This window comes from Somniosus microcephalus, chromosome 4 (assembly GCF_052327205.1).
Source record: "Somniosus microcephalus isolate GS21.2 chromosome 4, FLI_Smic_1.0, whole genome shotgun sequence".
NCBI classification, from domain to species: domain Eukaryota; kingdom Metazoa; phylum Chordata; class Chondrichthyes; order Squaliformes; family Somniosidae; genus Somniosus; species Somniosus microcephalus.
In genome coordinates this window covers 346,818,432-346,834,481 of record NC_140990.1, presented here as the reverse complement: position 1 = coordinate 346,834,481, position 16,050 = coordinate 346,818,432, and the positions used below count along the sequence as shown (strand labels likewise).

General features: G+C 47.5%; 1 protein-coding gene across 4 annotated transcripts in view; it reads left to right on the top strand.

Annotated features, from left to right (window-relative positions):
- ankzf1 (ankyrin repeat and zinc finger peptidyl tRNA hydrolase 1) overlaps window positions 1-16,050 on the top strand; it is a 93,861-nt gene that overhangs the window by 14,423 nt on the left and 63,388 nt on the right. For all 4 annotated transcript variants that reach the window (XM_085986994.1, XM_085986993.1, XM_085986995.1 and 1 more), the window contains one exon: window positions 14,091-14,212. In XM_085986994.1, coding sequence (XP_085843120.1) covers window positions 14,091-14,212 — 122 coding nt within the window. The remainder of the gene's footprint in view (window positions 1-14,090; window positions 14,213-16,050) is intronic.

Below are 16,050 nucleotides of genomic sequence, written 5' to 3'. Positions count from 1 at the left end.
CAGAGTTGGCAAAAGTGGACTGGGAAAATAGATTAAAGGGTAAGACGGTAGATCAGCAGTGGCAGACGTTTAAGGAGATATTTCATAACTCTCAGCAAAGGTATATTCCAGTGAGAAAGAAAGACTCTAAAAGAAGGATGAACCATCCATGGCTAACTGAGGAAGTTAAGGATGGTATCAAATTGAAAACAAAGGCATACAATGAGGCGAAGATTAGTGGTGGCCAGAGGATTGGGAAATTTTTAGAAACCAGCAAAGGACAACTAAAAAAATAATAGAGAGAAGATAGATTATGAGAGTAAACTAGCAAGAGTCTGCAAAGGGATATAGATAGGTTAAGTGAGTTGGCAAAAATTTGGCAGATGGAGTATAATGTGGGAATATGTGAGGTTATCCACTTTGGTAGGAAAAATAAAAAAGCAAATTATTATTTAAATGGAGGGAGACTACAAAATGCTGCGGTACAGAGGGACCTGGGGTCCTTGTACATGAATCACAAAAAGTTAGCATGCAGGTACAGCAAGTAATTAGGAAGGCTAATGGAATGTTGGCCTTTATTTCAAGGGGGATGGAGAATAAAAGCAGGGAAGACCACACCTGGAGTACTGCGTACAGTTTTGGTCTCCTTATTTAAGGAGGGATATACTTGCATTGGAGGCAGTTCAGAGAAGGTTCACTTGGTTGATTCCGGAGATGAAGGGGTTGACTTATGAAGAAAGGTTGAGCAGGCTGTGCCTATACTCATTGGAGTTTAGAAGAATGAGAGGTGATCTTATTGAAACATTTAAGATACTGAGGGGGCTCGACAAGGTAGATGCTGAGAGGATGTTTCCCCTCGTGGGGGAATCTAGAACTCGGGGGCACAGTTTCAGAATAAAGGGGCACACTTTTAAATCGGAGATGAGGAATTTCTTCTCTCAGAGGGTCGTGAATCTTTGGAATTCTCTACCCCAGAGAGCGGTGGAGGCTGGGTCATTGAATATATTGAAGGTGGAGATAGACAGATTTTTGAACGATAAGGGAGTCGAGGGTTATGGGGAGCGGGCAGGGAAATGGAGCTGAGGCCAAGATCAGATCGGCCATGATCTTATTGAATGGCGGAGCAGGCTCAAGGGGCCGAATGGCCTCCTCCCGCTCCTATTTCTTCTTCTGTTCTATATAATTGCAGTAAGACTTCTTTACTCTTATACTCCAATACTTTTTGTAATAAAGGCTAACATACCATTTGCTTTCTGAATTGCTTTCTGTTCCTACATTTTAACTTTCAGTGATTCGTGTACAAGGACACCCAGGTCCCAGTGTCTCACTGTTTAAAAAATATTCTGCTTTTCTATTTTTCCTACCAAAGTGGATAACTTCACATTTCTCCACATTATATTCCATTTGCCATGTTCTTGCCCACTCACTTACCTGTCTATATCCCCTTGAAGCCTCCTTGCATCCTCCTCACAACTTACATTCCCACCCAGCTTTGTATCATCAGCAAGCTTGGATATATTACATTTGGTCCCCTCACCCAAATCATTGATGTAGATTGTGAAAAGCTGAGGCCCAAGCACTGATCCTTGTGGTACCCCACTAGTTACAGCCTGCCAACCCGAAAATGACCCGTTTATTCCTACTCTCTGTTTTCTGTCCGTTAACCAATCCTCAATCCATGCTAGTATATTACCCTCAATCCCATGACCCTAATTTTGTGCAATAACGTCTTGTGTGGCACCTTATCGAATGAATCAGAGAAGCCATTCAGCCCGTCGAGCCCGTGCCAGCTCTCTACAGGAACACTTCAGCCAGTCCCACTCCCCCGCCCTTTCCCCGTAGCCCTGCAATTTTTTTCCTCCAGGTACTTATCCAATTCCCTTTTGAAAGTAGTGGTTGAATCTGCCTCCACCACCCTCTCAGGCAGTGAATTCCAGATCCTGACCACTCGCTGCGTAAAAAAGTTTTTCCTCATGTCGCCTTTGGTTCTTCTGCCAATCACCTTAAATCTGTGTCCTCTGGTTCTCGACCCTTCCGCCAATGGGAACAGTTTCTCTCTATCTACTCTGTCCAGACCCCTCATGATTTTGAACACCTCTATCAAATCTCCTCTCAACCTTCTCTGCTCCAAGGAGAACAGCCCCAGCTTCTCCAGCCTATCCACGTAACTGAAGTCCCTCATCCCTGGAATCATTCTCGTAAATCTTTTCTACACCCTCTCTAAGGCCTTCACATCCTTCCTAAAGTGCGGTGCCCAGAATTGGACACAATACTCCAGTTAAGGCCGAACCAGTGTCTTATAAAGGTTCATCACAACTTCCTTGCTTTTGTACTCTATACCTCTATTTATGAAGCCCAGGATCCCGTAAACTTTTTTAACCACTTTCTCAACCTGCCCTGCCACCTTCAATGATTTGTGCCCATATACCCCCAGGTCTCTCTGTTCATTCACCCCCTTTAGGATTGTACCTTTAGTTTATATTGCCTCTCCTCATTCTTTCTACCAAAATGTATCACTTCGCACTTTTCTGCATTAAATTTCATCTGTCACTGGTCCGCCCATTCCACCAGCCTGTCTAAGTCTTCCTGAAGTCTATCACTCTCCTCCTCACTGTTCACTATACTTCCAAGTTTTGTGCCATCTGCGAATTTTGAAATTGTGCCCTGTACACCCACGTCCAAGTCATTAATATATATCAAGAAAAGCAGTGGTCCTAGTACCGACCCCTGGGGAACACCACTGTATACCTTCCTCCAGTCCGAAAAACAACCGTTCACCACTGCTCTCTGTTTCCTGTCGCTTAGCCAATTCCGTATCCATGCTGCCACTGTCCCTTTTATTCCATGGGCTTCAACTTTGCTGGCAAGCCTATTATGTGGCACTTTATTGAACACCTGTCAGAAATCCATATACACCACGTCAAACCGCATTGCCCTCATCAACCCTCTCTGTTACCTCATCAAAAAACTCAATCAAGTTAGTTAACACGATTTGCCTTAATTAATCCACACTTGTCCAAGTGACTGTTAATTTTATCCCGGATTATCGTTTCTAAAAGCTTCCCCAGTACCGAGGTTAAACTGACTGGCCTGTAGTTGCTGGGTTTATTTTTACACCCTTTTTTGAACAAGGGCGTAACATTTGCAATTTGGCACCACCTCCGTATCTAAGGATGATTGGAATATTATGGCCAGTATCTCCGCGATTTCCTCCTTAACCTCCCTCAGCATCCTAGGATGTATCCCATCTGCTCCTGGTGATTTATCTACTTTAAGTACAGCCAGCCTTTCTAATACGTCCTCTTTATCAATTTTTATCCCATCCAGTATCTCCACTACCTCCTCTTTCACTATGACTTTGGCAGCATCCTCTTCCTTAGTGAAGACAGATGCAAAGTACTCATTTAGTACCTCAGCCATGCCCTCTGCCTCCATGTGTAGGTCTCCATTTTGGCCCCTAATCAGCCTCATCCCTCATCTTACTACCCGTTTACTATTTATACGCCTATAGAAGACTTTTGGATTCCCTTTTATGTTAGCTGCCAATCTATTCTCATACCCTCTCTTTGCCCCTATTATTTACTTTTTCACTTCCCCTCTGAACTTTCTATATTCAGCCTGATTCTCACTTGTATTCTCAACCTGACATTTTTCATACGCCCCCTTTTTTTGCTTCATCCTGCTCTCTATCTCTTTCTTCATCCAGGGAGCTCTGGCTTTGGTTGCCCTGCCTTTCCCCCTCGTGGAAATGTACCTCGACTGTACCCGAACCATCTCCTCTTAAATGGCAGCCCACTGTTTGATTATGAATTATTTCTTTAAATGTTTGCCATTGCTTATCTATTCTCATATCTTTTAATCTAGTTTCCCAACCTACCTTAGCCAACTCGCCCCTCATACCGACGCAGTTTGCTTTGTTCAGATTTAAGACCCTAGTTTCGGACTTGACTAAATCACTCTCAAACTCAACATCAAATTCTGTCGTATTATGATCACTGCTCCTTCACTACAATGTTATTATTTAACCCTGCTTCATTGCACAATACTAGCTCTAAAATAGCCTGTTCCCTAGTTGGTTCCTTGACATACTGATCTAGAAAACTATCTTGAATACATTCCATGAACTCAGTGTGTCAGCCGTGGCTCAGTGGGGAGCACTCTCGCCCCTGAGTCAGAAGTTTTGTGGGTTCAAGTCGCACTCCAGAGACTTGAGCACAAAAATCTAGGCTGATAATCCAGTTCAGTACTGAGGGAGCGTCGCACTGTCGGAGGGGCAGTACTGAGGGAGTGCTGCACTGTCGGAGGGGCAGTACTGAGGGAGCGCCGCACTGTCGGAGGGGCAGTACTGAGGGAGCGCCGCACTGTCGGAGGGGCAGTACTGAGGGAGCGTCGCACTGTCAGAGGGGCAGTACTGAGGGAGCGCCGCACTGTCGGAGGGGCAGTACTGAGGGAGCGCTGCACTGTCGGCGGGGCAGTACTGAGGGAGTGCTGCACTGTCGGAGGGGCAGTACTGAGGGAGCGCCGCACTGTCGGAGGGGCAGTACTGAGGGAGCGCCGCACTGTCGGAGGGGCAGTACTGAGAGAGCGCTGCACTGTCGGAGGGGCAGTACTGAGGGAGCGCTGCACTGTCAGCGGGGCAGTACTGAGGGAGTGCTGCACTGTTGAAGGGTCAGTACCGAGGGAGTGCTGCACTGTCGGAGGGGCAGTACTGAGGGAGCGCCGCACTGTCGGAGGGGCAGTACTGAGGGAGCGCTGCACTTTCGGAGGGGCAGTACTGAGGGAGCGCCGCACTGTCGGAGGGGCGGTACTGAGGGAGTGCTGCACTTTCTGATGAGACGTTAAATGCCTGCTCTCTCGGGAAAAGCTCCCATGGCACTATTTCGATGAAGAGCAGGGGTGTTATCCCTGGTGTCCTGGCCAATATTTGTCCCTCAAGAAACAAAGCAAAAACCGATTATCTGGTCATTATGAGATTGCTGTTTGTGGGAGCTTGCTGTGCGCAAATTGGCTGCCATGTTTCCTACATTACAACAGCGACTACACTTCAGAAAGTACTTAATTGGCTGTGAAGCGCTTTGGGAAGTTGTGAGATGGTGACAGGCGTGCTCGAACTGCAAGTCTTGTTTTCTCGTCCTCGGCACTATTACTGCCAGTTTGGTTTGCCCAGTCTATATGAAATTAAAGTGCCCCACAGTTACTCTATTACCCTTGTTACATGCGCCTCTAATTCCTGAGTTATACTCTGTCTGACACTACAAGTTAGGGGGCCTATAAACTACTCCCACCAGTGTTTTCTGCCCCTTGTTTCTTAGCTCCCCCCAAACTGATTCTACATCTTGATTTTCAGAGCTAAGATCCTTTCTCTCTACAGTCTCTATCCCATCCTTTATCACCAGGGCTACTCCCACCCCACCCCCACACACTTTTCCATACTGCCTGTCTCTTCTAAAGGTGAAGTATCCTGGAATATTTAGTTCCCAACCTTGGTCACCCTGGAACCATGTCTCAGTAATGGCTTTTCAATCGATCCCATTTATTTCTATCTCTGCTGTTAATTTATCTATTTTGATGCGAATGCTTCGCGCTACATGCTGGCTCAAAAAGCTCTCCTGGATGCACTTTAAGAATTCCGCACCCTCTAAGCCTTTCACACTCTGACTATCCCAGTTAACATTGGGGAAGTTGAAATCCCCTACTATTATTACCCTATTATTTCTACACTTCTCTGAGATTTGCCTACATATCTGTTCCTCTATCTCCCCCTGACTGGGGGCCTGTAGTACACTCCCAGCAAAGTGCTTGCCCCCTTTTTGTTTTTAAGTTCAACCCATATGGCCTCATTAGAGGAACCCGCTAATATATCATCCCTCCTCACAGCAGTAATTGACTCCTTGATTAATATTGCGACACCCCCTCCTCTTTTACACCCCCCTCTGTCTCGCCTGAAGATTCTATACCCCGGAATATTGAGCTGCCAGTCCTGCCCCTCCCTCAACCATGTCTCTGTGATAGCAACAATATCATACTCCCATGTGTTCATCAACACCTTCAATTCATCTGCCTTATTCGCAAGACTCCGTGCATTAAAATAAATGCCATCCAGCCTTGCCATACTCCCTTGTGCCGTTACATATTTGCTCTGCCTTCCAGGCTGACTTGTTTTTTTCCTCTATATTTGGCTGTGCATCACCCCCTACCTATAGCTCCACTCCGTATCCCATCCCCCTGCCCAGTTAGTTTAAACCCCCCCCAACAGTGCTAGCAAACCTCCCCGCAAGGATATTTGTCCCATTCTGGTTCAGGTGCAACCCGTCCGACTTGTACAGGTCCCACCTTCCCCAGAAGCAGGCCCAGTGATCCAGGAAACTAAAGCCCTCCCTCCTGCACCAACTCTTTAGCCACGCATTCATCTGCTCTATCCTCCTATTCCTATACTCACTAGCACGTGGCACCGGGAGTAATCCAGAGATTACAACCTTTGAGGTCCTGCTCTTTAATCTGCTACCTAGCTCCCTAAATTCTTGTTGCAGGACCTCAACCCTCTTCCTACCCATGTCATTGGTCCCAATGTGAACCACGACCTCTGACTGTTCACCCTCCCCCTTCAGAATGCCTCAGAAGGTGGTGAACCTGTGGAATTCTCTACTGCAGAAGGCTGTGGAGGCCAAGTCACTGAATATAGTTAAGAAGGAGATAGGTAGATTTATAGACACAAAAGGCATCAAGGGGTATGGGGAGAGAGCGGGAATATGGTGTTGAGATAGAGGACCAGCCATGATCATATTGAATGGCGGAGCAGGCTCGAAGGGCTGAATGGCCGACTCCTGCTCCTATGTTTCATTCAGATACAGTTCCTTTAGCTTGAACTTTTTTCCCTGGTTTCACCTTAGGCACTGATGCCCTATGACCTTTGTTGAGCTCTTTGTCTCTTCCTGACCCACTCTGTTTATTTTTACCCAGATCACCACACTGTTCTGCAGCCTTGACATTTCTCTCACTGCTTTTGATTGGCCCTTTTCTGAATCTTTCCCTCACCGAGCCCCCTCCCTCGTCCAAACCTTTCCTGTCTCTCTTTTATAAAGAAAGACTTGCATTTATATAGCGCCTTTCACCATCTCGGGACGTCCCAAAGCGCTTCACAGCCAATGACGTACTTTTGAAGTGTAGTTACTGTTGTGATGTAGGAAACGCGGCCGCCAGTTTGCGCACAGCAAGATCCCACAAACAGCACTGTGATAAGGACTAGATCATCTGTTTTAGAGATGTTGGTTGAGGGATAAATATTGGCCAGGACACCGGGGAGAACCCCCCTGCTCCTACAGCACAAAAGGAGGCTATTTGGCCCATCGAGCCTGTGCCAGCTCTGAAAGAGCTCTCCGATTAGTCCCACTCCCCCTGCTCTTTCTCCAGAGCCCGGCAAATTTTTCCTTTTCAATATTTATCCAATTCCCTTTTGAAAGTCACTGTTGAATCTGCTTCCACCGCCCTTTCAGGCAGCGCATTCCAGATCACAACAACTCGCTGCGTAAAAACATTCTCCTCATCTCCCCTCTGGTTCTTTTGCCGATTACCTTCACTCTGTGTCCTCTGGTTACCGACCCTCCTGCCACTGGAAACAGTTTCTCCTTATTTAGGGACAGAAAAGGATATCTTGTGGAGGCAGAGGGTATGAGTGAGGTACTGAGTGAGTATTTTGCAACTGTCTTCACAAAAGATGATGATGGAGTTAATGTTGCCGTACAGGAGGTGGGAGCAGAGATATTGGATAGCATAACAATAGATAGAAAGGAGGTGCTAAATAGGTTGGCATCGCTCAGAGTTAACAAGTCATCCGGTCCAGATGGGATGCATCCTAGGTTGGTGAGGGAAGCTAGGGTGGAGATAGCAGAAGCTCCGCCACAATCTTTCAATCCTCCTTGGATATTGGTGTGGTGCCGGAGGACTGGAGGATTGCAAATGTTGCACCTCTGTTCAAGAAAGGGGAGAGGGATAAACCTGGTAAATACAGGGCAATCAGTCTAACGTCAGTGGTGGGAAAACTACCACAGACCATTGTCAAGGACAAAATTAATTCTCCCTTGGAGAAGCATGGTTAATGAGGGACAGGCAGCATGGATTTGTTCAAGAAAAATATATTCCACTGAGGAAAAAGGGGCGTAAAAGAAAAGACAGCCATCCATGGCTAAGTAAAGTAATAAAGGATAATATCCGACTGAAAACAAGGGCATATAAAGTCGCCAAATCTAGTGGGAGGATAGAAGATTGGGAAGCATTTAAAAGCCAGCAAACAATAACTAAAAGATTAATTAAGAAAGGGAAGATAGATTATGAAAGTAAACTAGCAAAAATATAAAAACAGATAGCAAGAGTTTCTACAGTTATATAAAAAGAAAAAGGGTGGCTAAAGTGAACGTTGGTCCCTTAGAGGATGAGACCGGGAAATTAGTGGTGGGGAACATGGAAATGGCAAAAACGCTGAACAAATATTTTGTATCAGTCTTTACAGTGGAGGACATTAAAAATATCCCAACACTGGACAAACAGGGGGCTATAGGGGGGGGAGGAGCTAAACACAATTAAAATCACTAAGGAGGTGGTACTCGGTAAGATAATGGGACTAAAGGCGGATAAATCCCCTGGACCTGATGGCATACATCCTAGGGTCTTGAGAGAAGTGGCGGTGGGGATTGCGGATGCATTAGTGGTAATTTTCCAGAACTCCCTGGATTCAGGTAAGGTCCCAGCAGATTGGAAAACTGCTAATGTAACGCCCTTATTTAAAAAGGGAAGTAGACAAAAGGCTGGAAACTATAGACCAGTTAGCCTAACATCTGTGGTTGGTAAAATGTTGGAGTCCATTATTAAGGAAGCAGTAACAGGACATTTGGATAAGCATAATTTAATCGGACAGAGTCAGCATGGTTTTATGAAGGGGAAGTCATGTTTGACAAATTTGCTCGAATTCTTTGAGGACGTAACAAACAGGGTGGATAAAGGGGAACCAGTGGATGTGGTGTATTTGGACTTCCAAAAGGCATTTGACAAGGTGCCACACAAGATTACTGCACAAGATAAAAAATCACAGGATTGGGGGTAATATACTGGCATGGGTGGAAGATTGGCTATCTAACAGAAAACAGAGAGTTGGGATAAATGGTTCCTTCTCGGGTTGGCAATCTGTGACTAGTGTTCCGCAGGGGTCAGTGCTGGGACCCCAACTCTTTACAATCTATATTAACGATTTGGAGGAAGGGACCGAGTGCAACATATCCAAGTTTGCCGACGATACAAAGATGGGAGGGAAAGCAGTGAGTGAGGAGGACATAAAAAACCTGCAAAAGGACATAGACAGGCTAAGTGAGTGGGCAGAAATTTGGCAGATGGAATATAATGTTGGAAAGTGTGAGGTTATGCACTTTGGTAGAAAAAATCAAAGAGCAAGTTATTATCTAAATGGAGAGAAACTGCAAAGTGCTACAGTACAAAGGGATCTGGGGGTCCTGGTGCATGAAACACAGAAGGTTAGTATGCAGGTACAGCAGGTGATCAGGAAGGCCAATGGAATCTTGGCTTTTATTGCGAGGGGGATGGAGTATAAAAATAGGGAAGTCTTGCTTCAGTTATACAGGGTATTGGTGAGGCCACACCTGGAATACTGCGTGCAGTTTTGGTTTCCATAATTAAGAAAAGATATACTTGCTCTCGAGGCAGTTCAGAGAAGGTTCACTCGGTTGATTCCGGAGATGAGGGGGTTGACTTATGAGGAAAGGTTGAGTAGGTTGGGCCTCTATTCATTGGAATTCAGAAGAATGAGAGGCGATCTTATCGAAACGGTGGCATAGTGGTTAGCACTGTTGCCTCACAGCGCCAGGGACCCGGGTTCAAATCCGGCCTCGGGTGACTGTCTGTGTGGAGTTTGCACATTCTCCCCGTGTTTGCGTGGGTTTTTTCCGGGTGCTCCGGTTTCCTCCCACAGTCCAAAGATGTGCGGGTGAGGTTGATTGGCCATGATAAAAATTGGCCCTTAGTGTTATGGGGGATTAAATACGTGGGGTTACGGGGATAGGGCTTGTGTGGGATGGCTGTCGGTGTAGGGACCGGGTGCTAGGGTTTGGATGATCAGCCATGATCTCGTTGAATGGCGGAGCAGGCTCGAAGGGCCGAATGACCTACTCCTGCTCCTATCTTCTATGTTTCTATGAAACATATAAGATTGTGAGGGGGCTTGATCGGGTGGATGCGGTGAGGATGTTTCCACTGATGGGTGAGACGAGAACTCGGGGGCATAATAAGGGGCTGCCCTTTCAAAACTGAGGTGAGGAGAAACTTCTTCACTCAGAGGGTAGTAAATCTATGGAATTTGCTACCTCAGAGAGCTGTGGAAGCTGTGACATTAAATAAATTTAAACTGGAGCTAGACAGTTTCCTAGCTGATAAGGGAATTAGGGGTTACGGGGAGAGGGCAGGGAAGTGGACGTGAGTCTAGGTTCGGATCAGCCATGATCCTATTGAATGGCGGAGCAGGCCCGAGGGGCCGTATGGCCTACTCCTGCTCCTACTTCTTATGTTCTTATGTTAAAGGCAAGTTGTGTCTGACTAACCTGATTGAGTTCTTTGATGAAGTAACAGGGAGGGTTGATGAGGCTGGTGCAGTAGATGTTGTAAACCTGGACACTCAAAAGGCATTTGATAAAAGTATTTCAGAACAGACATTTTCGGACATGGTATTAAAGGGACGGTGGTAAGTTCGGTATGTAATTGGCCAAGGGATAGGACACAGAGTAGTGGTGAAGGGATGTTTTTCTGACTGGAGGGAAGTATGCAGTGGAGTCGCCCAGGGGTTATCATTAGGACCATTGCTTGTCTTTTATATAAGTGACCTGAACTTGGGTGACAGGATCAGACAAAGTCAACATGGATTTACAAAAGGTAAATCGTGCTTGACTAATCTGCTGGAATTTTTTGAGGATGTAACTGGTAGAATAGATAAGGGAGAACCAGTGGATGTGGTGTATTTGGACTTTCAGAAGGCTTTCGATAAGGTCCCGCATAAGAGATAAGCGTGTAAAGTTAAGACACATGGGATTGGGGCAAGGTACTGACTTGGATAGAGAACTGGTTGGCAGACAGGAAGCAAAGAGTTGGAATAAACGGGTCTTTTTCCGAGTGGCAGGCAGTGACTAGTGGGGTACCGCAGGGATCAGTCCTTGGACCCCAGCTATTCACAATATATATTAATGATCTAGACGAGGGAACTAGATGTAATATCTCCAAGTTTGCAGACGACACAAAGCTGGGTGGGCGTGTGTGCTGTGAGGAGGATGCCGAGAAACTCCAGTATGATTTGGACAGGTTGGGTGATTGGGCAGATGCATGGCAGATGCAGTATAATGTGGATAAATGCGAGGTTATCCACTTTGGTGGCAAAAACAGGAAGGCAGATTATTATCTGAACGGCAATAGATTGGGAGAAGGGGAAGTGCAACGAGACCTGGGTGTCCTTGTGCACCAGTCACTGAAAGTAAGCATGCAGGTGTAGCAGACGGTTAAGAAGGCAAATGGTATGTTGGCCTTCATAGCGAGAGGATTCGAGTACAGGAGCAAGGATGTCTTGCTGCAGTTGTACAGGGCCTTGGTGAGACCGCACCTTGAGTATTGTGCGCAGTTTTGGTCGCCTTATCTGAGGAAGGATGTTCTTGCCATGGAGGGAGTGCAGTGAAGATTCACCAGACTGATACCTGGGATGGCAGGAATGATGTATGAGGAGAGATTGGGTCGATTGGGCTTATATTCGCTGGAGTTTAGAAGAATGAGAGGGGATCTCATTGAAACTTATAAAATTCTAACAGGACTAGACAGACTAGATGCTGGAAGGATGTTCCCGATGGCGGGGGAGTCCAGAACCAGGGGTCACAGTCTAAGGATAAGGGGTAAGCCATTTAGGACAGAGATGAGGAGGAATTTCTTCACCCAGAGAGTGGTGAACCTGTGGAATTCTCTGCCACAGAGGGCGGTGGAGGCCAGTTCATTAAATATATTCAAGAAGGAGTTGGATATATTTCTTAAGGCTAAAGGGATCAAGGGATATGGGGAGAAGGCAGGGACAGGGTACTGAATTTGGATGATCAGCCATGATCTCATTGAATGGCGGAGCAGGCTCGAGGGGCCGAATGGCCTACTCCTGCTCCTATCTTCTATGTTTCCATGTTTACAGATGAGTGTGAAGTGATGCACTTTGGGAGAAACAACGTGGAGAGGCGGTATAATCTCAATGGGACTATTTTGAGGGGGGGTGGTGTGGGGGGTGCAAGAGCAGAGGGTCCTGGGGGCAGATTCACAAATCCTTGAAGGTAGCAGGGCAAGATGATAAGGCAGTTACGAAAGTGTATGGATGCTTGGGTTTGTAAATAGGGGCATTGAATACAAAAACAAGGAAGTTATACTAAACCTTCACAAATCACTGGTTAGGCCCCAGCTGGAGAATTGTGTCCAATTCTGGGCACCGCACTTCAGGAAGTGTGTCAAGGCCTTGGAGAGGGTGCGGAGGAGATTTACCAGGGATGAGGGAGTTCAGTTATGTGGAGAGATTGGAGAAGCTGGGATTGTTCTCCTTAGAACAGAAGAACATAATACGAGCAGGAATAGGCCATATGGCCCCTCGAGCCTGCTCCGCCATTCAATAAGATCATGGCTGAACTTCTTCCTCAACTCCACTTTCCCGCCCGATCCCTATATCCCTTGATTCCCTTAGTATCCAAAAATCTATCGATCTCAGTTTTGAATATACTCAACGACTGAGCCTCCACAGCCCTCTGGGGTAGAGAATTCCAAAGATTCACCACCCTCTGTGTGAAGAAATTCCTCCTCATCTCAGTCCTAATTGGCCGACCCCTTATTCTGAGACTGTGATCCCTGGTTCTAGACTCCCCAGCCAGAGGGAAACAACCTCTCAGCATCGACCCCGTCAATGCCCCTCAGAATCTTGTGTTTCAATGAGATCATCTCTCATTCTTCTAAACTCCAGAGAGTATAGGCTCAATCTCTCATCATAGGACAGCCCTCTCATCCCTTGGAGCAGAGAAGGTTAAGGGGAGACCTAATAGAGATACTCAAAATTATAAAGGGTATTGATAGAGCAAATTTAGAAAAACAGGACTGGAGAGCGCCGCTCAGTGTGGGATATATTGGGGTACACGGGTTGCGGGATATATTGGGGTACACGGGCTGCGGGATATATTGGGGTACACGGGATATATTGGGGTACACGGGCTGCGGGATATATTGGGGTACACGGGCTGCGGGGTATATTGGGGTACACGGGCTGCGGGATATATTGGGGTACACGGGCTGCAGGATATATTGGGGTACACGGGCTGCGGGATATATTGGGGTACACGGGCTGCGGGATATATTGAGGTACACGGGCTGCGGGATATATTGGGGTACACGGTCGGCGGAATATATTGGGGTACACGGGGCGAGGGATATATTGGGGTACACGGGCCGCGGGTTTATTGGGGGTACACGGGCTGCGGGATATATTGGGGTACACGGGCTGCGGGATATATTGGGGTACACGGGCTGCGGGATATATTGGGGTACACGGTCGGCGGAATATATTGGGGTACACGGGCCGCGGGATATATTGGGGCACACGGGCTGCGGGATATATTGGGGTACACGGGCTGCAGGATATATTGGGGTACACGGGCTGTGGGATATATTGGGGTACACGGGCTGCAGGATATATTGGGGTACACGGGCTGCGGGATATATTGGGGTACACGGGCTGCGGGATTTATTGCAGTACACGGTGTGGTAAGATAACTACTAGGCACTTGGTCTAAGCGTTAAACAAAGCTTTAATCAACTGTTTTACAACATGGAGGTCTAGTTGTGTTCTTCACTAGTTCCTGTTAAGAATGTCCTGAGCAAGCTGGGCCCGTGCCCGAGTATTTATACTCTCCCTGGACAGTGCCACCAGCAGGCCGCCCAGTATTATTTCATAAGTCATTTCCACATGAATGACGAGATTCATGTCACACGGGATTTATCGGGGCACACGGGATAAATCAGCGTACACTGACTGCAGGATTTATCTGTTTCCACAGGAGCCCGGGGAGGGAGAGGACGAGGAAAGCCTCCTGTCGTCACTCCACAGCCTCAACCCTCAAACCATCTGGGTGGTTCTCATGACGGGTGGTGGACATTTTGCTGCTGCAGTGTTTCAAGGGCAAGTACGCGGTCGTGTGACGGCGGTCTGACTACAGGGGAAGGGTGGGCCGACACTGATTCTATTCTTCACTGCGCAGCTCTGTTGCTAACTGTTTGTCAAAGGCCACAACCTCAGATAAAGGCCCCCTCAACAGGCACTCTCGCAATGCAGCTCTGTGATTCCGCCCACACTGATGACACGCAGCTTTGTGCCTGTGATTTAAGTGTTCCTGCTCTCTGTGTTAGGGAGGTTTCCTGCAGGAAAGAGAGCTTTACTCTGTATCTAACCCGTGCTGTACCTGCCCTGGGAGTGTTTGATGGGACAGTGTAGAGGAAGCTTTACTCAGTATCTAACCCGTGCTGTACCTGCCCTGGGAGTGTTTGATGGGACAGTGTAGAGGGAGCTTTACTCTGTATCTAACCCGTGCTGTACCTGCCCTGGGAGTGTTTGATGGGACAGTGTAGAGGGAGCTTGACTCTGTATCTAACCCGTGCTGTACCTGCCCTGGGAGTGTTTGATGGGACAGTGTAGAGGGAGCTTTACTCTGTATCTAACCCGTGCTGTACCTGCCCTGGGAGTGTTTGATCGAACAGTGTAGCGGGAGCTTTACTCTGTATCTATCCCGTGCTGTACCTGCCCTAGGAGTGTTTGATGGGACAGTGTAGAGGGAGCTTTACTCTGTATCTAACCTGTGCTGTACCTGCCCTGGGAGTGTTTGATGGGACAGTGTAGAGGGAGCTTTACTCTGTATCTAACCCATGCTGCACCTGCCCCGGGAGTGTTTGATGGGACAGTGTAGAGGGAGCTTTACTCTGTATCTAACCCCATGCTGTACCTGCCCTGGGAGTGTTTGATGGGACAGTGTAGAGGGAGCTTTACTCTGTATCTAACCCGTGCTGTACCTGCCCTGAGAGTGTTTGATGGGACAGTGTAGAGGGAGCTTGACTCTGTATCTAACCCGTGCTGTACCTGCCCTGGGAGTGTTTGATGGGACAGTGTAGAGGGAGCTTTACTCTGTATCTAACCCATGCTGTACCTGCCCTGAGAGTGTTTGATGGGACAGTGTAGAGGGAGCTTGACTCTGTATCTAACCCGTGCTGTACCTGCCCTGGGAGTGTTTGATGGGACAGTGTAGAGGGAGCTTTACTCTGTATCTAACCCGTGCTGTACCTGCCCTGGGAGTGTTTGATGGGACAGTGTAGAGGGAGCTTTACTCTGTATCTAACCCATGCTGCACCTGCCCCGGGAGTGTTTGATGGGACAGTGTAGAGGGAGCTTTACTCTGTATCTAACCCCGTGCTGTACCTGCCCTGGGAGTGTTTGATGGGACAGTGTAGAGGGAGCTTTACTCTGTATCTAACCCGTGCTGTACCTGCCCTGAGAGTGTTTGATGGGACAGTGTAGAGGGAGCTTGACTCTGTATCTAACCCGTGCTGTACCTGCCCTGGGAGTGTTTGATGGGACAGTGTAGAGGGAGCTTTACTCTGTATCTAACCCGTGCTGTACCTGCCCTGGGAGTGTTTGATCGAACAGTGTAGCGGGAGCTTTACTCTGTATCTATCCCGTGCTGTACCTGCCCTAGGAGTGTTTGATGGGACAGTGTAGAGGGAGCTTTACTCTGTATCTAACCTGTGCTGTACCTGCCCTGGGAGTGTTTGATGGGACAGTGTAGAGGGAGCTTTACTCTGTATCTAACCCATGCTGCACCTGCCCCGGGAGTGTTTGATGGGACAGTGTAGAGGGAGCTTTACTCTGTATCTAACCGGTGCTGTACCTGCCCTGGGAGTGTTTGATGGGACAGTGTAGAGGGAGCTTTACTCTGTATCTAACCCATGCTGTACCTGCCCTGGGAGTGT